General features: G+C 46.7%; 2 protein-coding genes across 2 annotated transcripts; one reads left to right on the top strand and one right to left on the bottom strand.

Annotated features, from left to right (window-relative positions):
- Window positions 1-344: 344 nt before the first annotated feature.
- LOC119373544 (protein phosphatase 1 regulatory subunit 14B) lies at window positions 345-23,869 on the top strand. The gene is made up of 6 exons (XM_037643596.2): window positions 345-583; window positions 7,866-8,144; window positions 12,710-12,790; window positions 13,999-14,040; window positions 16,789-18,574; window positions 19,127-23,869. Exons 2-5 carry the CDS (start codon window positions 7,914-7,916, stop codon window positions 16,828-16,830), a joined length of 396 nt encoding a protein of 131 aa, XP_037499524.1. The 5' UTR covers window positions 345-583; window positions 7,866-7,913; the 3' UTR covers window positions 16,831-18,574; window positions 19,127-23,869.
- On the bottom strand, window positions 23,702-25,552 carry LOC119373543 (39S ribosomal protein S18a, mitochondrial). The gene is made up of 4 exons (XM_037643595.2): window positions 25,348-25,552; window positions 25,138-25,280; window positions 24,949-25,072; window positions 23,702-24,028 (listed from the first exon to the last, which is right to left on the bottom strand). Exons 1-4 carry the CDS (start codon window positions 25,451-25,453, stop codon window positions 23,886-23,888), a joined length of 516 nt encoding a protein of 171 aa, XP_037499523.1. The 5' UTR covers window positions 25,454-25,552; the 3' UTR covers window positions 23,702-23,885.
- Between the last annotated feature and the right edge of the window lie 426 nt (window positions 25,553-25,978).

Raw genomic sequence — 25,978 nt, 5'->3', positions numbered from 1 at the left:
CCTAGGGGTACAAAGATAAACCAAAAGCTGCAAATATTTTAGTATTCTTTTAATATATTAGTTTTGCTTAATTCATAGAGGTTGCGTGCGGTTTTTATTACGAGTAGTATTAAGCATAGAGTTTCTTACAAAACTCTATGGTATTAAGTAACGATTGAAACAGGTTGAATGCTCTCCTTTTTATGCTTTCTAAACTGTGGCAAAATGAAGTATATTCAGGGTAAAAAGCATAGCCTCTGAGATTTGTGACTCAGACTTGGACAAGAAGGTTGTATGGTTGTATCACGTTTTGCCCGCGCTATCTTCGGTTCCTCTGTATCGGGTTTTCCGTGCGAAGCAGCGCGTCGCTTGTGTTTCTCCGGCGACGGAGCCTGACGGAGCGAAAGCAAAGAAGCGGGCAGAAGAGAAGCCTGCTTGCGGAGAGTGGATCCTCGTGGAGAGAGCGAGGCCAGCGACGCTTCGTTCGTCGGCCCGTGTGTAGCACGCGATTGTTCTTGACGGTGCGGGTCGTTCACATTTGGTGGTGCCCAGCGAGATTCGGAGTACACGATCCCCGAACAAACTCTTCGGCTGCTTAAACAAGGTGAGCTCTCGCTACCTGTGATCTCGACGCGCACTAACTCGGCTCAATATTGAGCCCGGCCCGTCTCCTCTTTTTTTCTTTCTTGCTCGCCTTCGTTGGCACAAAGGTCCGCTTGGCGTCATGGAAGCACGCGCGAGGGGTCTATTTAAAAATGAATGAAATCTTTGTATCTTTTCTCATTTGCGGTCCGTAGCGCGCACCTAGCTCTGTCGACGCTTCGTGTGTCGTTTATAAATGCGTCGAAAGACCTTGCAAAAACTTCTCGCGCGCAGTTTCGTTACTGAATTTTGGAGCAGCCAGCGCTGGCCGAGGCAGGTGCCCGGTGGCAGATTGCCTCGGTGGGTGCTAAAGTGCACGATGCCTTGTTTGGCTTTTACTTATTGCTTCGAGCGATACGTGATTTTATTTTTCTTCCTCCTCCGTTTGTCTGGGAACAAAGGCCAGGTGTGGTGCGGTCGTGAGCGAATCGTAACGACTTGGCTTCACGGTGGGGGCGGCATCGGCCCCGGCCATTGTATGACTGTGAGGCGCCTTCGTTGTTTAGTTCCTGGAGTCTCTTACGAAGACGAGACGGAGGGGTCGCCCCTCTCGGCGGAGGGAAGGAGCTTCTGCTTCGTTTCATCGCACGATCGCGTATAATCGCTTGAGCATGACGGCGGCGCGGCGCAGCTAGCTATCCGTTTCACTACGGACCCCCTTGCGCTGTGTGGTGGGAGCCCGCCGGTTCCTCCTTTTTTGCCGTTTTTTTTTTCGCCTTCTCCGCGCGCCTGACTTCCCTCTTTTGTTTATCGTTCTTCTTCCGTCAGCTAGGACGCGCGTGAGTTATTTTGCCGAGCGTCAATATTATCGGGCCGCGCGCGATGCGGCGATAAAAGTTCGCACGACAGGGCCTGGAGCGAAGATAAAGATTGCTCCGCGCCCCCCTCCTCCCCACCATCACAGTCCTTTATTCTTTAGGTTTGGTTTTTCTGGTGCTTCGGGGTCATTCGTGAGGCGTGGTAGTAGGCCCGTCCCTTTCGAGCTGTCGCATGCCTGGCGCATTCGCTGGCTGCGTACGCGTAGTTAGGTGATGATGGTGAAAGGAGTGGCCTTGCGAAACTGGTCGACTCGTCTTCTCACTCACTATATAGTCATTTTAATCCGCCATCCTTGCGCGCACTCCGAAAGCGATTGTCGCCGGCTGAGCTCGTCTGCTCCTGATAGCGCACTTGCGCGTGTCGCGTGCGCTTTGTGAATGCGCAATTTCAAGGCTGGCGCGAGAAAGCGGCCACGCGCGCACTCATAAAAAACCCGCATACGCCGCAGTCTCCCCCCCCCCCCCTTTTTTTTTGTTTCTTGCTTGTAGGCACGCAAAAAACCTCGGCAGCCAAGAAGTGTAAAAAAAGCAGAAATCTATTATTGCCCGCCGTACGGATCCCTTTTGTTTGAATTTCCAATACCAAACAGGCGACGCCTCTGTTTGCCGTTCGGACACCTTTTCTAGCGCGCTTAGCGAAACTAGGCCGGCGTTAAACTGCGCCGCAGCACGTGTGCACGCTCCTTGAGGTCGTAAATTCTTTTTGCGCGCAGCGCTTAGCGTCACTTTGCACAACGCGCTCGGTAGGTGTAGCACCACCGCGTTGGCCTGAGTACAGGCAAACTCCGCGGCGCCCCATTTGTCAGGTGGCTTGTAGTAGTACGCAGCTGTCATTTCTTTCAAGATGCGCGTTTGTTTCGCGGTGGTCTCTAGTTTCGCTAGTTGGCTCCAGCGGAGAATGGGAAAAAACACTTAAGGAGGTTGCGCTTTGGCGCTTTGGGCTGCAAGCGAATTAACCAAAAGCGGCGCTTGCTTGCGCTCATCACCCGGCGCCGCGATGCGAAGAGAGAACAACTACTAGGCAATCGCGCAAGTTTCCTGCATGCGACGCATGTGAGAACGGTGTCACCGTGCTTAAAGAGCAGCGAATGACTGCGACAAACAAAGGCGCGCTGTGCGACCCCGGACGCTTTGCTGTCATTATAATGCTGGCGTGATGAGGGGCATGGCGACCCCCAATTTGCTCCAGAAAAGCGAGGCGGCGCTCCGTCCGTAGCGGCGTCAGACGCGCCGCTGCTTTTGCCCGAGCGCGTCGGGTCTCGTTGCTAGGTGTCGGTGGGGCTCTGGGTTGCTTCACACACACAACGCATTATTATATAGTTGCGCAAAAACTCGCCCTTCCTTGCGACCCCGACGACTACATCCTCCGGACATGCGCGTTTCCTAGGCATCAGCCGGGAAAAAAATAAAGGAGGGGATCGCGACGGAAGTGTGATCCACTTTTCTTGATCGAGGGTGATGCCGCCGCTGCCATGCCATCACCTTGGGACGCGTGTAGATATAAATAACTGTTCCTCACGGGGACCGTTAAGGATGACGAGCTTAAAAAAAAAAAAAAAATGGCAACGCGCAGAAACGCACGGCTTGCGTGTGTCGCGGAAGCGGCGTATGTATTTATAGTTTACTCCGTGGGACGGCGCGGTTTCTCTTTTATAATTCAGCTGACGCCCCTTTTTTATTTATATGGGGCGCGCACGCCCCGGCCTTGCAAGGTTATCGGCCAAACGGGCGCGACGGTTTTACTGGCATTGAGAGTAACAAGAGCCGCGCGGTGATTTAATGACACTCCCGCAGCTGGACGGAGGTCAACTAGGCACCGGCTCGCGCGGCATGAATGTGTATGAAACCGCGTGCTAGGGCTTTTCTCCCCAAGGAGAAAAAGAGAGAACAGAGAAATAAAAATCCGTACGCGGACGTACTAGCAAGTGAGCGTGTGTTCGACCAAGCGTAGTACACCTCTAGTTGCTTGTTTGCCCAGGCAAGGCAAGAAAGGGTTGCTGCGGTCAAACGGGGTTCAAAGACCCTGTTCTGCATATAACACGGACGCCCCGTGCTGCGAACAGTAGGTGTGGACCAGTTTCCTGCCTTAGGATGTCTTTTCTTGTAGCCGTTGTTTCTTTTTTCTTTTCTTTTTTTTTTTTGCTGCGCTGCACGCAGCAGGAAGAACAGGCGCGGTGTCTGTCAGGTGTCTTTTCATCTTCGTTTTTTGCTCTTTTTGCGGCGTAGTACCGCCTTTCACTGAAGCCATTGCGAAATACTGTTCGCTACTAGAGACCATTGCCATTTTTTGGGCGTGTTTGTAAACTGAATTCAAAAACATTTTCACCGCTAGCAGAGAAGGACGTAAGAGAGACGACACCACAGTGCGTTAGTGGTGTAGTACGTCCTTGTCAGCTAACGCTGAAAATGCTTTCGAATAGAGATCATTGTTAGATTTCCAACACTCTAATACACAGCGCCCTCATCGTAGCCCTGGCACTAACTGGGTAGTGCAAGGAGAGCCGCCCGCAAGCGAATGTGCATAGGCCGCAATATAACCCTCCTCTTTCGTTGGCGTCGAGGCGCGGTTTCCTGAAAATCAAGGACCTGGAAAGCTTCCTCCGCCAATCCACGCTTCAGAAACAAAGGAAGCTGATCAAAGCGAACTGCGAGTACAATGCAAAATAAGTTTTAGTTATTCCCGCGCGCTGCAACTCGCAAGTACAAGCGAGCATCACACGACACCGAGTTCGAGGCAAGCCCTCCGACATCCGTTCTCTAGAGCCTAAATGCGTTAAAATCGGGTATATACGTATGCCACTGCGATAAAGTACCTACATACACGATCAATTTACTTAGCTATGCATCTTACGATCAGTGGTACAAAACTCGGTTCACAGCAACACACCTGAAGGGGGTCACGACCAACATTCTGCGAGTTACTTGTATGACGCACGTGGTGTTAGCTAGTTAGAACCAGAGCTCTGAGCCTTCAAAACGTACATACGTCCGCGATGCTGTGTTGTGACGACCAACTCGTCGCGGTGTGCGTATCACGCATCTGCAGTCTGCCTCTAGCTGCTCACATCGTGTTACACGACAAGCACCGCGGTCAGAGCCTCTGCTGAGCTTCATAGTCAAGGTTACCACGGTTTTGCATCAGGGCTACGTAAAACAACAGCAGAGCCACACTAGCCACCCTAGCCACACATTCATGCCACCGGCTGTGGAGAACGCGGGTACTTCGCTTACCCAACACGCTCGCAACGGCCCGTATCCAGCGCTCTCGCCTTTCTTCTTCGTACGACAACTATGGAAATCGGTAAAACTGAACGTTGTTATTCAGTCTTTTACGTCCGTGGCAATTCACAACGCAACAGTGCGTCTTTTGCGGAGTTTCTTCGTAGCGTGCGGAGGGCTCTCGTCTGCTGCTGTTTTCGCCGTCGTTCAGGCGAGTGATCCAGCAAGCACATCACGACGGTTCGGTGGCGCGTCCGACTAGCGGAGAGCAATTCACAGCTCTCGTTCTGAGTGCTAAATGCGCAGACACACGCGATATTAAGCTCAATCGTTGTTTCGCACTCGCTAGTTGCACCTGGTCCCATAGCAAACTGTACGAGAGAGTCGGTCTATGCACTACTCAATACTTCTCCGACAGGTGGCGCCACACATCTTGGAAACTCCAGAGTCTGACGTCTATGGATGAGTTCGTGCACTCGATATAATTGTCGCCATATTTTGCTCTCGTGTCGTGTCTTGCGCATGGTCGGGCATGTGTCAGCGAAAAGGAACTGTCATTTTAGACTGATAAATTATTCTTAGAGAACTCTATTGTCGTTAATTTCGCGTCACTGAAACGGAAAACGAGGGTGAAATTTTCGTTTTTGAATTTCGCGCCGAAACCCCGGCACCTAAATGACCTCATGAATTCGAGCCCCTTTTATTGCGATGACAATTATATGGGCACTGCAAGCGCATTAATGCCGTCGGCATCGCCGTCATGTTCCGTATAAAGTCTGTGGTAGCCTCGATGCTCACCGGAGCCGAAGACTACCGCGGGTTCAGGCTTAGCGAGCCACAGGGCCGCGTCTACCGTCGCCTGCTTACGTTTTGGGCACCGCTCCGCGCGCGCTCAGCTAGCAAAGGCGTTGAGCGCCGCGCGGCATAAACACAGTGTTCGAGATAACATATACACACAAACACTTTATTTGCCCTCGGCGGCACCCCAAACACACAGTACAGCGTCCGCTCCCGAGGCGCGGGGAGCAAAGGGCTTCCCGCGCGGACGATACACCAAAGGGGTTCCGCGAAGCACGTCGCAGCTGGCAATGGCGAGCTTTGACACGCCGCTCGGGAAAAGGTCCCTCGCGGCTATGCTGCGCACTCTCGCGATGACCACTGGGCCTGGTCGCGGGAGTTAGGGCAATCTCCGTACGCGTGGGCCTCCGGCAAGTGCGACTCGGCGTGGTACGACCACGCACGAGCACTAGGCACCGCTCTCTGGCTTAGCGTACGAACCGGAGCTAACACTGAGGTAAACACGCCTGCAAGGATGCCGAGGCACCCAGGCAGGCTACAGTCCAGCGATTCCCAAAGGGGACGTTGGACCGGAAAGAAATACGTGCTTACCCAGCGGCGTCCGAGGAGAGAGAGCGTCCGTCCCGGCCTGCCCGCGCGTCAGTCGCCGAATTTCGCGGCTCTCCGACCGCGCGCAGCGCCACCACGAGTGTCGGCGCCTAGCGCAAAATGGCGCCACTTGCCGTCGCGGGAGAACGGGAGAGGGAAAGGATTCGAAATGCCCGCGCAGTGGCTTCGGGCGCGCCTCGGATCCCCACAAGTCCAAATCGATAACATCGCCCCGCGCGTCGTATGTTCTATGTGGGAGTGAAAGCGCGCAAGCGCTGCGGGCGAACGCTGCTCAAACACATTAAATGAGCCGGCCGTCTCCGTCGTGCGAAAGGCGCATGCAGGGGTGCCGGAGGGGGGGGGGGGGGGTGTTGCTGTATGGCTCTCGTAGGAAATGCATGCTTTGAACAGCCAGGCGTGGCCGCGCGCGCCGTATCTTTACAGGGAATCAGCCGTCGGCTTGCATCTTTGTACGTGTCGTGTTCACATCGCAAAGTTTGCGTTGAAGCCATAGGCAACAGGAAGGTAGCTTTCCTGGACGTAGAAGCCGCGTTTCCTTATGCCAGTGTTTTGCATGAGTTATGCAAGGTCCCATGCTAAGGGAGTGAGCTGCTAGCCTTACTTCGTGTAACATTCCAATTTGTCTATTGCATTCATTGCTTCGCCCTTGCGGCGAAACTGTGACTTCCTTTTACGTATATCGGCCACGTTGGGTCAATAAAATCTCTTCATTCTTGCCATATTAAGCCTCTAGCTCCCTTAGAACACAATGTAATTAATTTTTATCGATAAATAATTATTCAGGCCCCCAGCTGATGCCATCAAAATCTGACGTGGCCTCCCCTTCCCCCCTGTAGTCGGCGTCTATGTATTGTAGAAAGGACTAAATGGTAGATTGCACAACACTCAAAGGACACATGAAAGAAGCCCACACTGGAGCCGTTGTGCCCGTAAATGTTGCGCAATCAACGATCTATACTCGGTTTCACATATCAGGTTCAATGCTGTGGAAGCTAGCGAGACTTCTTGCAGTAAGATGCATTAGCACCAAGAAATAATTTCATGATATTACCACCTGTAATGTGATTTTTTTTTTTCATTTTTAGACTAAGCAATAAATGGTCCTTTGTGCCTTAGAAGTAAACAAACCCTGTTATTTATACAGTTGTCAATAGGTTGTTCTGGATCACTTGGCAGCTCTTTATTGTCTGTTTGTGGCCTTTGCGATTAGTTCCGGTAACGCGCAGCCGAAGCCAGTCGCGGACGCCGTGTTTACAAGAACAAAATCCAAGCACGAGACTCGTGGACTTGCACATTCTGCTGATCGAACATCTTGCATAGCTTCCACAGCATTGTATCTGATGTATGAAACGAAATATAGTGTGCTGTCTTCAACCCTAGCAAACCAAAGGACACCCACCACGGTGGTCTAGTGGTCATGGTGCTCGACTGCTGACCCGAAGGTCGCGAGATCAAATCCTGGCCACTACTGCGGCATTTTCGATGGAGGCAAAAATGCTTGAGGCCCATGTACTTAAGTTTAAGTGCACATTAAAGAAACCCAGGTGGTCGAAATTTCCGGAGCCCTCCACTATGGCGTCTCTCATACTCATATCGTAGCTTTGAGACATTAAACCCCAACAACAATTATTATTACCAAAGGACACCCATTTCCTTTCTCTTTTACATGTATTTACTGTTCACACAACAGTGGATTCTAGCCTGCCAAGGGGACAGTTGCAGCTAATGCAGATTAGATAAGGTTGGCCGAATAAGATAAGGTTGGCTGAATAAATCAGTCACGCGCACTCTCTTCTGCAGGAAACGCCCCCAGGCTTGCGAGTGGAACCAAAACAAACGGGCCCTACGATGGAGTGTGGTCTGGCAGCGGGCACAGGGTCCCTCAAGGGAGAGTGCCTCGCGGCTGGTCCCAAGTCGCTGCACGTCAACTTCGAAGGAGGCGACAAGGAGGAGCTTCAGGACCGCAAGAAAAAGTACCTGACAGCCAAGTATGGCCCGCACCAAATGAGCCTCATTAAGAAGCGGCTGCGTGTTGAAATGTGGATGTACGAGCAGCTCCAGCGACTTTTTGCCTGCTCTGTGAGTTAGCTGGTTGCAGCCATTTCATGTTTGTGTTATATCGTGTTACAGTTACCAGAAGGGGCTTGCCTTTATCGATTACTAACTTTTATTTATTTATTTATTTAAGAAGCACCTTACAGGGCCTGTTGGGCATTGAGTAAGGGGGCATTGTAACAATGAGCAAAAGTAAAACAAGAGAAACAACAGAAAAAGAAAAATTTAACACAACTGTAAAATGGCTGAACAAAAACAATGCACAGAATGCGCGTGCACAACAGCAAACAAAAGAAAGTAAATTAAAAAGCTCGTCACAAAACTTTTCGCAATCGGTTATCGAGACGACCTCATTGGGAAGACCATTCCAGTACGAAATGGCGCGTGTGGTACATCGAACGTCGGTGATACTAGCAGTGAGGTGGCTGTGCTAGCAGTCGGACATTTAAATACGTATGCCAGTCCTAAACGCACACGATGCTTTTTCAGTACTCCTTCTTTTTTTTCCCTCTTACATTTGTAGAATGGAACTGTTTGCTCAGTGCTGTTATAGTCTACTATTGTTACTGCTTTTCAACATGGTCTACATTAAGCCTCTCCTCTTCCTTGGGCAGCTTCTGTTGCCTGCAGTGTATGTAAATAAGCAAAATAAATGTTGTAGACAGTGACCAAACCATGCATCAAATAGTCATTTAAAAGATCAGATAAAATTTGAAAAGAGCAAGACCCACAAGTGGCTGATTAAGAAAGCACTAATTAAGAAAGGGAAATTGATGACCACCCGTTTGTAGCCTGAAACCGCAAGGAAATCCATATGGATTCCTCAAAAAGAAAGCTTCTAAGTTGCCAAAAAGTTCGTCCTGGTCCGGGGATTGAACCTGGGACCAGGATTGATTTGAAGTGGCTAATTATTGTTGCATTTCATGTGAATAAGCTCCGAGCCACTGAACCCTGTGTTTTAACAAGAACAATTGTTGCGGCATGGGCTGAGGAGAGGCATGTCAGTTCAGCAAGACGTGGGTGGAACGTTTGCTTTCCTTTGCTGCGCGTCGAATGACAAGCAGACAAAATGCAGAGGCCAAATGGTGGGGTTGGCTCGGTCGGTCTCGTTTGTGCGAGAGGACAGGAAGTGTCCGGCAGGGCGGGAGGGCAATCTGCGGTTGCGCTCAGGGAAGCGTGACGACAAAGCAACGACGCGCCACTGTGGAGAGAAGACTTCCTCCCTGCCTTCCTTTGCCCGTCTCTTTTCATTGAGCACTCTGCTTAAGTTGCATTGCTCGAACAAAGTGACAGGACAAAAGACACCCCTCCCGGGCGCTTTAAGGGTCTCTCAAAAGAAGGCGCCCGGCCTGGCTCTGTTGCCTCAATGGGGACGGTGCCAATGACATTTGAATTGAGCTGAGAAGCGGCACTATTGCTGCATGTGTTCTTTTGTTTCGCCCAGCATTTACTGAGAAGCCAACCTTGCAACTAATTTTTCGAGACTTTGCTTCCTGAGGCATAACATTACATCTACTGTAGAAAAGTAATTAGAGGGTGTTATTATATATGAATCATAAATATTCATATGATCATATTATAAAACTGTATATGAACAAAATGAAGTTTAATTATTTGTGTTATTCGCTTGGTGTACTTGACAGTGTGACACAATCTTTATTCATCTGGTATCTAAATGTGCAGTGCATTATCAAAAAAGGGTTACAGCAAAGGCTGTTTTTCTTAATTATTTACAAAAACTCGCAAAATTTTCTCTTGTGCAAGACAACAAATGAGGTATGAGTTCGATTTCAAAGAGATTCTGGAAATAAACTTTACATCATTTCAGACTAATAAAGCAGTCTTTGACGACCACACTTTTTTTTTTTTTGTGGTGATATGTTGATTACCAGAAGTTGAAATGAACGTGAATGTTCTATTTTTGAAATTTTTGTTTTGCAATCTAGCACCACTATGTCAGTGTGAGGCTCAAGATTTCAAATTATCTTTTTGCATTTGAGCCGTCCCAGCCAAATATGAGTTGAAGCTTGCTGGTTTGTCTTCTGGCATGTTTAGCATATCTTTACTAACAGAACTAAGCCTCGTTGGAACAAATGCAATCAAAATTCACACTTTCATGGAGAGTCGGTGTAGAAACTCCAGTGTGTCTCTTGTCAGTGACAAAACACTTTGTGTCATTAATAGTAGCTTTTTGGTATTGAACCAGGGCAATTTTTGAACCAGGGCACAACTGAACTTGTATTAGTTATTTTGGACAGTAAAAATGGACAGGGTCAGTGCCAGGCGCAGCAAAGACAAGCTGCTTGTGCTACGAAACGCAGCGAAAAACATTGCAAAGAAGGAAATTGCGAGTCAATAACGTATGCACTTGCGTCACGTTCACCTGATCGTAATCGATGTGTCATAAATTTTGTAAAACGTCGAGCGTGTTGGTGAGCTTCCTACGTAAAACTGACTGGCCGGTTGCCAGGTTGGCTGAATTTACGTTTGCCTCCCATATCGGCTTCGTGTTCGCTAGCTCCTTTCTCCATTGGCGTTCGTGGGATCTGTGTGTTGCCCATCCTTTCACTGCTAGCTCAGGCGGGCACGGATGCTACGCTTCTTTCCTGGATAGGGCTCTGCCAACAGGAAGTCTATTCTCCTGCATGCACCCCCCCCCCCCCCACTCTTCTTTGCTGGAAACTAGTCGGTATGGCACGGCTTCTGGTGGTGGCCTTGGGAGCATCCTCTCGTGTTCGTGTTCTGAGGACGTTGCTCATTTGGTTTGCACACGTGCGATGATGTATTGGCTGACGTGCCTTCTTCATTGCAGCAACTGTGATCCTCACAGAAAGTGTGTCGGAAGTGTCTAACAGTGTTTAGCCACGCATTATTACCGCTGTTTATTAGCGTGTGAACGGCCTTGAAGGAGGCCATTGCTAACAACTTGTCATCTATTTAACGCAAAACCTGCCTTTTCTTTCTCTGAGCATGTTGTAGGGCTGTAAATGAAGGGCACATATTGCGCATTTACAATGAGAAAATGAAGTATGTACAAATTCTGAAACACCGCAAGTTTAATGGAAAGTGTCAGCAGATACAAGCGAGTAAGTAACCACTTGGAAGCCATAAAAAAGAATGTAATTTGTAACATCGTTTATTTGTAGAGTGCACTCTATCATTCCATGAACTCACGCACAAGAACTGTTCAGTTAATTTCTGGTGCTTCTGCAATGCCTGTACTATATATTGCATTGAAATAAGAACATTAAGATGATTTTATGTTAGGTAGTGTGTTTGATTAGAACTCTGAAGTGCAGTGCATCATTCATTCTTTAGGGGAGACAGTGAACCGCAATACTATTTGGACTTTTGATATTGAGAAACTTTTACTGTCTCAGTTTCATTTTTTTCCTTCTTTTTATTCCTTAATGATAGTACTCTTGATATGTAGGTGACTTCATCATATCAGTGTTAGCTATTCAAGAGAAGTAACGTAGTACTTTTATTAAATTTGGGGTTGCAGAATGGATTGCTATCTATGTTTGCTGCATGGTTGAACATTAAAATACTTCTGCATTGTATATTTACACCCTGGAGGTATTCTTCTAATGCTTTAAAAAAATTGGTTAGATTGCTTTTGCCACAGGTTGCACACTTTTGAAAATGACCTCAGTTAGTATTTAGACAAGTATTCATCCAAATTAGAATAACTAACATTTTAACAAAAAGCTAGAATGACCCTAATGCAAAATTTGAAGCCTTTTCTACAAGGAGTTGGTTAACGTTTCCAGACATGGCAAAAAGCTTGTGATGTCAATTTCTGCACCTCAATAAATTCAAGCGAATTGCACACTGAATAAAGAAAATTGAGCCACCAAGGAAGGGAACTGTTAAGTGGGCATCCATGAATGATTTTTGTGTATGTGTACATCTGTCCATAAGTAATATGTGCATCACCATCTGGCAAACATGAGACAAGTGTCATAACAAAGCCATGACCTTATTTGCCTGCATTAGGGTCAATCATATCTCTTTTGGCTAAAAATTAATCTGAATTGCACAAATACTTGCCTGGTTGTTACCTTAAGCCTTTGTTATTGATAAAGGAATCCCATCACTTTTCATAAATTGTTTGTTTAGTGCATTTTCACTTATAAAGAATTTTGAATGCATTTGCTGGGACACCCTTTATAACATAACATTGTTGACATGGCAAATTTAAAACGTTTTTACTGCAATGCAAAATGCACACTGTAGTTCATTCTGCACTGGAATGGCTGCTACATTATTAAAAGCTAGATGTTTCTGTGGCCCCGCCACAGTGGTCTAGTGGTTATGGCGCTCGACTGCTGACCCAAAGGTCGCGGGATCGAATCCCGGCTGCGGCGGCTGCATTTTCTATGGCGGCGAAAATGTTTGAGGCCCGTGTACTTAGCTTTAGGTGCACGTTAAAGAACCCCAGGTGGTCGACATTTCCGGAGCCCTCCACTAGGCGTCCCTCATAATCATATCGTGGTTTTGGGACGTTAAACCCCAGATATTATTATTATAAATGTTTCTGTGGACATTTGATAGCAAAGATTGTCTTTTTTTGCTTAATTGTGCAGGATGACAACCACGACATTGAAATAGACTTGGATGAGCTCTTGGACATGGAGAGCGACCATCGTCGAAGAGACTTTCTCAGGGTGAGGCCTTTTAGATGCGAAGTATCTTAAGGCGGAACTCAATCCGGTGGTGGTGGTGGTGTGCGGCGTGACCGCCCTTACTGCGCATGCGCATACCCTCTCCACACACTCCTCTCCCCCTCTCCACATACCCTCTCCCCTCCCCCTTTCCACTCTTCCTCTGAAACGCGGGCTAGACATGCCGAAATTCTCTCCTGCGCAACGCCGCAGGAGAGCTCGAGCGCATGCGCGTCCCCTCCCCTTCTCCTCTCCTACGCTGCCCCCCTCTCGCCCGCCTGTCGACCGCGTTCCCCGCTCGCCCTGTGAGAATTAACGGCCAGGCTATATGGAAGATACGACGCGCGTAGCGTCCCTCTTTGCGTTCCACGATGCGAGGTCGGTAGCATGCCCAATGAACGCCAACGGAACGCGATCGTGCAAGTGCTCCGGCTTCGCATCGCCTCATGGTCCCCTTTAGCGGGAGATGGTGTAATTTTTTTTGTTTGAATGCCACATTTTGACACGTTTCGCGATGCCATGTCGGAAATCACAGTTTATATTTATTTATCAGAGTGTCGCAGCTGTGACTTATTAGCCACTTTCAACAGTGCCAAAACTTACTGTAGCAATAAATTTGGTTCTTCACAGTCATGGCGTGGACTCTGTGCCCCTAACCACAAAAGTCTGGGGCGCAGCATTCCAAGCAAAAAAACTAAATTCTGTCGTATCCAATAAATGTACCTTTAATTTGTAATGTTCGATACATACTTAACATTTAAAGCTCTCACACTTTTAATCAAAATGCCAAGCTGGGTGGTGAGGCCTTAACAAAATACAAGTGTTTTGTAATATGCACGTTCTTAAAGCACTTGTGGACGGATGTACTTAAATTAATTCTTTGGCAGCAGCTGTTTCATCTAATTTGACTAGTCTCCATAGTGAAGGTGTTTCATTTGACCTCACTGTGCCTGATAAGTGAGCCACTTCATCATTCTTCGGTGTGGTTTGTCCACTTCTGGTCTTGTTGCATATTGAACATTGCACAAGAGAAGGGACCAAGCTACAAAGAAGACATTTCCTGTGACTAAGCTGTCTGTTTAGCTTTGATAGATCATTTTGTTTGATACCGTGCTTGGGCACAGCATTTGCCTGCTTCATCATGCATAAATTAGGTATTGCACTCTTATGCTTCCAGGAAATTCACTCACAAATTGTTTTTCTCGTTCCAGACAAAACTGAAGGGTGCCAAACAGACTCGGGACCAAGTTGAGGTGAGTCAGTTGGTCTGCCTGGTGTAATTAACAATATTTGTTAATTGTCCCATACATGCCCTCATGCCTTGTGTGTAGATGGGCATAGGCAATGGTGTGTTTGGTATGAATGTTTACGTTTGGAGATGTTACTGTTTGCCTGACCAACATTTTAACCACAAGGTTTTTCTGACGTGCAAAGGATAAAATGCCTAGTGTGAACTGGTACTAGTCTTAGGATCCATACTAAGATGGACTTTGCTTTGAGCAAACAACTGGTTTCAGTTCTGTAATTAAAGCATGATCTAAATGTATTGAAGTAAATCATTAAATAGCATAGCAGACATTGCAATTAGTTGTGCAAATATACCCTTTAAAACGCCTGTTAAGTGTAGCCTAAGTGGCACCATTGTGTTCTCTTCCACAAGCAATTATAGGGGTTGATTGTCCCAAATGCAGTGATTCCACTCCTGCGCCAACTGCGCCAAAGTGCGCCAAATTGTATTTACTGCGCCATCCTGATAATATCGACGAAATTTGCGCCAAACTGCGCCAAAGTCTCGGGTTTGGGGGCGTCTATCACCGGCAATCGCACCGCCGGCGCGTCAGAACATGTGCAGCTCGATCTTGGGGCTGCTAATAAAGTCGCAATCATGGACCAAGAATTATTCCGCTGAATAAATAGCGCTCGAGCGTGCGTCCCGAGTAAGCCACGATGCCACGCACGGTGCCGACGCAGCTTCTGTTCTGCAAGTCGGCTCGACAGCAAAACGCGCTCTTCGCAGAGGCTCGTGACGTCTAGGCCTATCGGTAGCGAAAAAGTGCGACGGCGATTCATCGGCGGACGTCGTCTGTTCCAGAAACGCTGCTGATAGCTCGTTTCAAGCGTCGCACGGCACGTAAGGAAAGCAATGTTCAGTAATAACTATACATGAGTGCCGCTAAAATGTCTGTCACTCCTGTTTCCGGACATCGCGGAATGAAATCTGGGATCGCTCGCAGTAGATATATGGGACAATATCGAATTTTCCTTGCTTCGCGTTTATGGAAGAGCACGGAAACGGTGGAAACGCGTTGACACTTTTCCTCAGATATACTTTATCCATGGATCTTCATCCAGAACAGCTTTTTCGTAACTCCTTCCGGCAGCACGTCCGAGTTTGTAATCACTCTGCGGTAAATACCCCCTAAAAGGCCCTGCCCTTTCGAGCTCACGCGCTAGGGTTCCAACTCGAATTTTTTGCTTGCTTTTTTTAAAATGTCATCTCATTAGTAAAATCATATCTCCTGGTCGGAGCAGCCGCAAATGCGCAGCTGTCAGTAGCAGGCCCGTCGCTGACGGCCCACAGTGAAGCGGCTACGCCATGTTACACGTCCGCCCCTCGCTTTCGGGGGTCAATAGCTAACCGTTAAAAAAACTCAGTTTCGCTTAAGAGCGAAGCAATGAATGCGATATCAAAAAAATTTATTGTGAAACGAAGTAAGACTAGCAGCTAACTTTTTTGGATCCGATCTCGCGTAACTCAACAAAACGCTGGTTTAAGGGAATATGGCCCCTCCAAGAACCGAAGCGTTTTCTTGGTCTGAGTTATCTAAATGCGAAGTAAGCGTTGAGAGCATAGCAAGTTTACGAGCCGTCTCCTGATGCCTCGAGATAGCGCGCGCGCAAGCGACTGCGCCCTTCGAACGATGCGCCCCCCCCTTCCGCTCCCCTGGCGCGTTCCTTCATGCTCCTTACGAAAGACGGGGGGGGGGGGCGTTTCCGCTCTGTTTGATGAGCAATCGATGGCAGGCCCGCACGCGGGAAGATGTTATCTCATGCGCTGTCCGTGCGGCGGAGACAGACGGCCGGCTAGTTTAATCTCCGCTTCAGCCGCGTTCGTCGCCAACGCTCGAGAGCTTTTACCCGCGGCTAGAATGTGCGTGGTGATGTTATTGATTTGGACTTTATACGGAAAGTTACGGCAACGGCGACGGCAAAAATCCGCCGAGAGTGTCCATATAATTGCTATCGCAAGGGTCAATGTACGGGGCACATTTTGCGCCCCCCCCCCCCTCTTAGGTGATTAGGGGGGGCTCCCCCCCTGCCCCCCCTGTGCGCACGCCTATGCTCCTGAGATGATTTTTTTCCATGAGATTTGCAATGAATAGAAATATTTCTAGCCTTCATAAGAGCCCCATAATAATACTCAGGTGCTTGAATGTTAATGCAATATGCTTCTCTATTGCACTCCAGGATGTAAAATTCGCTGCTCCAAAGGGCTCCCAGATGCAAAATTATCTGCTCCAAAGTGCTCCAAGATGAAAATTTTGCTGCTCCAAAGTGCTCCAAAACGGAAATTTTGCTGCTCCAAAAATTGCTCCAAATCAGAAGTCCTCGGTAGCATCACTGCAAATGTTAACTCAATTTTTATAGTTTGTCACGTGATGCTATTGTGAGCAATTTTTCAATGTCTGCCACTCTTGCTAGAAAAACGCCCAGAAAATTCTTGGTTAATTTTTATGTCTTTGAGGAACATGGACTGGATTTTATGAAGCAGCCAGTATAGTGAAATATGAAGCAACACGTGTACTTTTTGTTCTGCCGGTAGCTTTATTGTTTTAGCTGCGAGTTTTATTGGGTCCTGCTCTGCATGCCTCTAGTTTGCTCTTATCAGATCACCTGAAAATATTTGTGGCAGGTATTTATCATAAGGTGCCAAAGGAGCGCTGGGTCACATCCATGATGATGAATGTGCTAATTGCACTCGCGCTTTTCACCCGCTGCAGATGTTCATCGACGAGCTGATACAGCGCGCCAAGACCCTGTGAGAACATCCACCAGCAAGGTGTTCGTCCTAGTCATCAGGACCCATGTTCTTAAGAAAATCTCACCACACCCATACGCTTGTATTCCACACCCCACTGTGTCCTCAACGTGTCCTATTGTGTATTTTTTTTTTACCTGCATGTTGCAGCGAAGGCATGTTTTCCCATCACCACACCGTTCATGCTCACCTAAATACCTTGGCCGCATGCAGCAGCATTCTAGTTGGCAAAGGCAGACGATAAAACGAGATGCGCCCGCTCTCTGAAAGTATCATTGAGAATGTCTGAAACTGTCACACCGCGCATGAGTTTTGGGTGATCAAGGCAAGCTGATTGGCTGTTCACATGCCATTTCAAGAGTGTATGGAATACCTTGGTCAAGACCGAGCTTTGGGTAGTACTTGCTTGTGGAGTACGTGAGGCTGTTGCATGCGACTTTTTGCATCCCCAGAAAGTGATCACTTCGTTGTGCCCTGTTCGGCTTTATCTTCATCACCTGAAGTACTTGTCCTGCACGGGAGCCGCTACGGTGGCTAAGTGGTTACAGTGTTCGGCTGCTGGCCTGAAGGATGTGGTTTGTATGCCGGCCGATGGTGATCGCATTTCGATGGAGGTGAAATGCTAGGGGCCTGTGTGCTGTGCGATGTCTGTGCACATTAAAGAACCCCAGGTGGTCGAAATTATCCGGAGCCCCCACTATGGTGCCTCTCATAGCCCTAGTCGCTGTGGGACAATAAACCCCATAAAACAACCAACCATCATTGCGAGCAGCCATCATCCTGCTTGGTGTTGATGATGGCATGGGATGAGTAGTCGCAGTGATGATGATGCTACACCGTGAATATTTCCCTGAAAGGGTAGTAAGAGAGGCAATGCCTGCTAAGCCTGCTGAAGGAGCCACTAATTGTCTTCTGCAGAAAAGGTGGTTATCTTTAAAAGGTCATTACTAATTTGAAAAAGTGCTCTCGTGTGTTGCTGAAGCAAAGGGTACAGAATAGGGAGCGCAAGTTTCCCATTCCTTTTTAGTGAAGTATTCTTGAATGGATCAATTTGGGACGCTTCCTGACTTTTCATCTAGCTGGTACACAACTGACGAGACCCAGTAGAGACACCAAAAAGCAGGAGACCTTCTCGCGATCTACATTTACAACAGATGTATGCAAACAGCTGTGCTTCATTAGACTGTGGTGCACAACTGTTTGCACACTTGCAAAGCCAGAGTACTTGACTCGGAATGCTGCTTGTATTTGAAAATCTAATATTGGAAGGCTAATCTTCGTACAAATCAGCTGGTTCTGCAAGAGGGAAGACTTAAGAGCTCTGCCACGTTTAGCAGGAAGCACGCGTGTGCAACAGTGAACAAGTGAAGCTGTGCTCAACTGCATGTTTCGTGTATGTTCTGCTTCTGAGAGCTTTGGTGCTGGGTTCCAACTACCTGTTCTGCCCTACACCAGTCTTCTGTTTGATCCATAACAAAGCCAACATCCACACTTTATGATTTGTTGGATAACTGTCAAACATTGGCCACTTGGAAGATAAGATATTTATGGTGTTTCCAGTGCTGTTTTTAATGATGTTTGTCAGGTCTTCGACTTCTTAACGAGTTTACCAGTGGGTGGCGCGCAACAGTGGAAATTTGCTTGTGGACTGTAAAATGCTCGAAGCAGCCTGCCTGCATAAACTTGCCGCTAACGTGCTGTTAACTGTGTAACAAGCGCAGCAAACATTATTTCACATGACGAGCACTGTCAACCTTAAAGGAGTACTGACATGAATTTTAAAAATTTTTGGATTGTTGCTCTAAATGAAAGCACGGGTGTCGATAACCCTAAAAAGAGTGTCGTGGTGCCTGGGGATGCATTGCATATATTTTTAATACCGCTTCTTTCAACCAGCAGTTTCGGTTTCGGTTTCGAGAGGGCGGCTTCATAGTGACGTGTCAAGTCGGCCCGTGACGTCACGGGCAGACTGCAACCCACGAAATATGCACCTGCTGTCCTTTGCTGCAAGTCGAACGTGGTTCATGATGAGTGAACTGTCGTCCAGTGCCTCCGACAGCGATTTCTGTGATTTAGGCTGCATGCAGGACCCAGATTTCGCAAACCAAGTGAGCTGACTTAAAACGTCATAGGGCTCTCCATGCGGTGAAGCTGCCTTGCAGATGCTGGGAGATGAAAACTTTAAAAATCAAACTTAAATATTTGTACGTGTTTCCCGGATGCGGTGTGGGGAGAGCGTTAACACTACATGCCAAGGAAACCAAAAACGTCCGTTTTGTTGCACTTCAAAATCGTGTCAGTACTCCTTTAAGATGTTGCATAGATTGGTGAAGCAGTGCAGTTAACAGACATGGCCACACCTAGCATCTGGTGCAGCTCTCACGTGCATGGCACCAACACTAAGGCTTTCAGCTTGTGCAGTACTGCGGGCGGAGCCATTTTGCTCATTCAAATGGTGAATGCGCGTCTCTCAAGGATTATGCAGCATGCAAAGGCTTCTATGAAAGTGTGGGTGCGACAGCGAATACCTGCTCGAAAACATTAAAAAGCAGTGCGCCCTGCCTGCATTTGCCCAAGCCATCTTATTGCTGCGTCTAGATGATGCTAGATTTATGAAGCTGTCCATAATTTTCATCTAAATGTTTGACCTTCAATGTGCTAACTGCGTCTCCATGCCAGTTGTGCATCATACCATTTTTTCTACAAAGAGGAAGTTCTCGAACTGCCTTAGGATTAGTTAAGGCACTGAACAACTGTTCAAAAGATTTGCGGAGAAATGTTTTTTTTACGCTTGAGCTGCTCTTCCAAGTCCACAGATGCGTTAGTACAAGTAGATTTTATCAGATGTTCTGAGTAGGAGTTTGCATATCATTCTAATTCAGTGCTTTCATAGTTTCTATGCAAACACAGCGTCTCTAGCTGCTTTCAATAAACAAGGATGAAAAGTTTTCAGGCTGTCACTAGGTGCAATGGAGTGGATATGCTAGATTGCCCGCAAAAAGGCTTGTAGCAGTAGGCTAGCTCTCTCTCTTTTCCACAGATGATTCGAGGAGCTATCGAGCCCCCAGTGCCATTTTACAACCACGCTGATACGCAACTTGCCATGCTGCCTTAATGCAGACATTTTTTGGTATTTGTTAGACAGTAGTACATTGGATAATTGAAATTATCTTTGCGATACTCTTCATACTGATAGTCCTCCTCCTAATAGTATGCTGTCTGTGTAGAAGCTAGTGTTTCACTGCAATGCCAGATTGGATGTCCATGAAGGCCTTTCTGCTTGTGCTAGAAACTTAAGTAAATTTTAACTGTAATAGATAATGTTAAATGCATTCGGTTGCTTCATTCAGAGCACCTGGAGTGGGATTGAGATTATGCAGAATGTTTGGCTTGGGCACGCACTCTTGGGCACCAACGTCAAGATGTCTATGTTTTGTTACAGACAGTTTGAACCTGCCTGTCCTAAATGCCATTTTGTTTGACAAAAGATGAAACGCGAGTACAAAAAGTTGTTCTAGGACGCTCGGGCCATGCGTAAAAGCTTGAAGTGGCTCTGAATGTTGTCTTTTTCACAGAGTCTATGAGAGAGAAAAGTACTGTTGTTTTCAACATGACATTGAAGAAGTCGTGGGGTCGGTAGGTGATCATGAGAAGCAGCTGTCATACAATCTCGTTTGAAGAGGAAGACTGTAGCATGTTGCTGTTGCTGTAGTTTGTAGTATATCATGGTAAGATGTACCTGCTTTTGGGTGACTCAGGCTTGTTTAGGAGCTCGAAGATGTTTTAATCTTTCACACTAAAAGCATGTTGTTTTCTTTCCCTCTACTTTTAATCCTGATGCTACTGCCATCTAGAATATACATTTTTTTAAACCATACTTTTGGTGCAAGACTCATTTTCATGGTGCGAGTTGTTTTGCTGCAAACACAAGGCAACTTGGTGTTAACATTTTACTGTAATGTGGAATACGCGCAATGGAAATTACCTATGTGGTGTACATACTGCTGCCACTAGGCCTTATTGGCAAACACACAGCATGTTTATTGTGTTCATATTGTGTTTTAAGCTACTGCACTCCATTTGTCCAGTGCAGGTTTTTAAACTTGATTTAGCAAGGACACTTCAGTACATGTGCCATGAACACAGCACTAGTGTGTGCCTTGAAAATGCTCTTATCTTTTTTTTGCGTGGTATACCTTGCGTGCATAGCACATTGTCACCAAACAAGTGAACTTTTCGAACGAGCAGTGATTTGCACCCACAGTGTTTATATCAGCATGGGTGTTTTGGAATTCAGTGTTTTTCTTTAGTTTTGTTCACTCGCTAGGTTTGCATGCCTTTGGCAACCTCACTTGTTGCACTTCGCTTCAGGTGCAACTTCACTTTGATGTTACGTTCAATCACTGGTCGATATCTGACCACCATGGTTGCTTCCCAGTGTTGACGACTTGCTGTTGTGTTACCGTTTCCAATGTGTGTTTATTCACGCACCAATATGTTTGACACTTTTGCACTCTTGACATTTTTGTGCACATCATTGCGGGGCAGCTTTGGGGCCTTCATTTTTCATGCACTCGTAGCGAAGCATTCAGTTAGTACGCTGGTGCCATGCAGGACGAAATCAACAGTGCAAAAGCTGTTCAGTTTCTTCTTTCGAGCGTTGGTCAGTTGCGCTATTGTGCGGTTATTTCTTGGGTAAATGTGCTCGTAAACAGCGCTGGTAGTTGACTACGAGGCCATGGTGGTGCACGTGCTTGAGCATTGCGTTTGGTATAAGGTTGCTTGCTTGTTAAGAGAGTTTGAATACTGCGTCTGTATTTTAAGAGAACCTAGTATGGAACTAGATGCATATGCAGGTGGGGAAGAATACAAACTTATCTGGGCATATAGCCCCACCATGTACAAGACAAAACATTGAGAGTACACAGTCTGTCGTAACAAAAAAATGAAATGGTAAAAAGCTAACAAGGAACCCCTAAATTCTTCTATATCTGCATACATTCTTTGCAGAGTGTAGCAGGGTCACTTGGTATGAATCCATCTTAAAAAAAGTGCAAAGACAAGCTTTTGCACTGTTTTTTATAATGGATACATTCCTTGGCGAGGCCACTCGTAAACTTCATGGCAGTACGGTTATGCAATAGCACCTTAATACTGGACTATTACTTGGCACTACTGGATCCTGTGTTTCAATTGGAATTCCAGAATTCATTTCTTATTAGTTTCTCATGTGCATCTTGCTCCATGCTTTCTTCTCTTCACATCTGTTTTAATGATGCATTGTGTTGGCTATATACGTAACTGTTTACCCTGTTGTGTCTTTCCTTTGCAAACCACTCTTGCAGCAGTAACTGACCTGTTAGGATGGAGTTTTAGAAGGGGTACCGGACCACTTTTCCAAGTAATCATCGAATGACTTCATTAACTTAGTTTATGGCCTCACGAATCGATTGCCACAAAAAATTCTGGAATCCCTCAGGGACGGGTGGAGTTACAGGGATTTGGTGCACACTTTAAGCGCATTCTCCCTTCTCTCATCCCAACAAGCGCACTAGAAGCTTCGAGAAAAGAAGTTACATAAGCGCGCGTCATGAAACACGATTGCTCTCTCCCGCTGCGATTCCTACGTGCACTAGCGTTGCTACTGTGCAATTTTAGCATATTACAGAGCGCGGTGCCGGCACATGGAGACGCCCAGTGGCAAGAAGCGCATCTGTTCCAAATGCCACTCATGATTTGTCAGCTGCCGGCAAAGCAGTAATCTGCTGTTTGATGACATACAGCTGGCACCCCGCCCACCGAAGTGAGCGAGGATGGAGCCTCTGTACGAAGAAAGGGCACCTAAAAACGGGGCAACTTTGCACTCTGTTTGTAAACACTAAGTGCCGCGCGCAGTTACAAAATTTAGCTGAACTGATCGCAGCAGTGTTATCTGTTTGTAGAATGTGTTTTTTCACCAAGCCCAGGGCTACTGGGCTTGGTGAAAAGCCCAACTACTCCTGTTGAGCTGAGCGTTTACAGCATACTGGTCTACAAGAAGCATTACCCTTACAAGTTGCATGCAGCCTTGCTGCATATATACACAGCACTCCTACTGACAAATGCTGAACAGTAATGGCTGCCTGCTGAATTGAACATTTGTAACCTATGGTTAGTCATGCTAACAACAGTTTACCAGCACACACAGCTTGCAAAGCTTGCAGCCATATGCTTTGAAGGAGTACCGACACAAAATTTTGAAGGCAAAATAACTTGGCGAGATCTGCGTGGATGAGATCTCTGTGGATACACTGACCTGCCGCGGTGGTTAAGGTGCCTGACTGCTGACCCGAAGGTCATGGTATCAAATCCCGGCCGCAGCGGCTTCACTTTGATAGAGGGAAAATGCTAGATTTAGGTGCACTTTAAAGAATCCCAGGTGTACGACATTTCCAGAGCCCTCCGCTACAGCATCTCTCATAATCATGGGACTTAAAACCCCAACAATTCTTAATCATCGAGCAAACGAGGCTTCAAGCTGTGATAAGAGGATAATTAGCTATTTATTGCAACAGAAAAAACGATTTAAAATTTGTGTCAGTACTCCTATAAGTGTCACGTTTGAATCGGGAGCACTGTGCATCAAGCTGACACGCTAATAGCACGGTTACTGCTGGAAGAGTTTCACGTGAGCACTGAAAAACTGCTATGTGGTTGGGCGGTGTTGTAATATTATTCCCAACATTTTTTACACCAATGTTCATATCAAGCATTGTGATGAGATTGTTTGATGAGATGGTTATGAATAGTTATTAAAAGGCACTTGTGCTTTTGTTTTACCCCCTTTTTTTTCAGTTTGGTTGCCAGCCAACGTTTAAAAAGAAAAATTGTTGTCATTTTACAGTGTTTCATTGTATTTATTTGCAAGCTCATCTACTTAAAAGCAGAACACTGTACAGATGTTTTTACATGCCATGTTACTTGTTTTTTTTTTTTTCTTCTATACACAAAAATGCTTGTCACCAAAGGAGACTTTGAAGACAATAAAAAAATGTCGCTACAAAGTGGCATCACTATTTCTTACGTCGTAGGGGGCTTCTTAAGGTACTCTACGATGTCGATGAGTGGCTTGCCGAAGTCTACTTTGAGTTTCGTGCGGCCGAAGTAGTTGTTCAATTCTTGCCACCTTTCCTTTGGGACGTGCTCCTCATTGTAGATAAGTCCTGTGCACAAGAAAAAAAGGAACTTATGCAGCCATGCACTGATGCTTTAGAACTGCTGGATGATGGCATACACCAATAAATTGAGGGAATGCACCATAATAAAATTTCTTCTGCGATGTTGTGAATTGCTAAGTAGGTTCTTCATCTAAGCAGTTGCGGTGGACTACTCAGACCTGTGTTGCTTCTTTGGCTTTTAGTCCATCTCATCTCTAATGATAATGTTAGTTTGGCCCGAGCAGACGCTGTCAAAATTCAGATACCGTAGCAACAATACAGCTTAATTTAACTATGTTGCTCAACTTATTTTCCACTTTAGTGTCCATTTAATGAGTGCTTTGTTCTTGACTGTCTCGGCGGTACAGTGCTTACGGGTTGCAATGTGGGTTATTCATATGAAAAGCTTTTGGTGTTGCTAGTAGCGCTGTGTGGTGTTCCTAGGTGCCTTCTCGTGTCCGTGTTTCCTTCGCGCTACACCAAAAGCCTTTCATATCATTTCAGCTGCTAACCCGAAGGTTGCGGGTTCGATCCCGGCCGCGGCAGTCGCATTTCGATGGAGGCGAAATGCAAGACGCCCGTGTACTGTGCGATGTCAGTGCACGTTTTCCGGAGCCCTCCACTACGGCGTGTATCATAATCATATCTTGGTTTTGCCACGTAAAACCGCAGATATTGTTTTGTGCTTTCTTGGATAAGGGTAACTGATGCCCAGTCCACTTTCTCGAAGAGTGCGAAGGTAAAGCTAGTTAATGATGCAACAGCAGACTGGTTTTTCAACACGGCCCTGCAGGGGCTTAATTTGACAATTTCTCAAATGCACACCTCTTTTGCATTGCTCCAGGGAAAAACGTGCGGGAGGGGGGGGGGGGGATGAGCACTTCAGTGCCCTCTTATTATCAATGCCCGCTAGTAGTAGGCAATACCTGTCCTTTGAGCTTGATAAAGAAGAGTGCCCACGATCTTGTGCTGCTTAGCGCAGAGGCCCGTCACATTCCTTGGAAGCAGGTTTCCTCGCGAGTCCATGAACTGGCTCAGGATGAGCACGTCCTGCGGTTGAAAACGAAACCGTTCAATGCAGCCGTCCAAACCTCACGCACACGACTCAGGCTTACCGTGTGGTTCAGCCTCTTTAGTCCCAACCTACATAGCGGGCACGCGGAACTCGTGTGTTTCGGCTTGACCACGAACCCCTTACGAGGAGAGTCGACGAACACGCCTTCGATCACCGTCGTGTTACCTTCCTGCCTCTGCCGAACTGCAAGGAAAAAACGCGCAGCGCACATAAGCGCTTTCGTGCGTAAATTAGTACAACGGTGGCTTACTTTCTTTCACGCGAAGCGTCGCAGAGGTACTCAATTGTTTTCCCAGCGCCGGCAAGCGCAAGAGTTTTTCGAGCCCGAAACGCGCTGTCCTCATGTGCAACGCCATTTTACCACATTCGACAACTTCATGTATGCCTGTCCAGTAGAACAGAAAAGCTGAGACAAAAAGCACAAAAGGACGGCTGCCGGCGGCTCTGAGAGCGCTGCCTTCTCATACATAAAAAAAAAATCATAAGTGAAGTAAGTCACTTACTGCTTTGGTTCATTAAGATTCAATTTTTCTTTATAAAAAAATAATTGATTTTTATTGCACGAGCAATAGTACTTTTTGTAAACTACTGTGTAAAAAAAAAAAAAGAAGTTGTCATGGCTTGCAGCGAAGCGGTGGCAAAAGGTGACAAATCACACTATGAAGGCGACAGGCATAAATACAATAAGGGTATTAAAAATTAAGTTTAGCCTCATTGTCGTAAGGAAAGCTCAGTACAACAAATTGACAATTCAACTACAATATTACAGATTATTAAGTCTAAATGTTTGTCTTATTTTTTCATTCTAAACACGTGACAGTTAAACTTGCTTTTCTAGATACGCACCTTCCCACTTTCTGCCGTCCACCATGTGCCGTTTT

This window comes from Rhipicephalus sanguineus, chromosome 11 (assembly GCF_013339695.2).
Source record: "Rhipicephalus sanguineus isolate Rsan-2018 chromosome 11, BIME_Rsan_1.4, whole genome shotgun sequence".
In the NCBI taxonomy this organism is placed as follows: Eukaryota; Metazoa; Arthropoda; class Arachnida; order Ixodida; family Ixodidae; genus Rhipicephalus; species Rhipicephalus sanguineus.
This window is presented reverse-complemented; position numbering and strand designations above follow the sequence as displayed.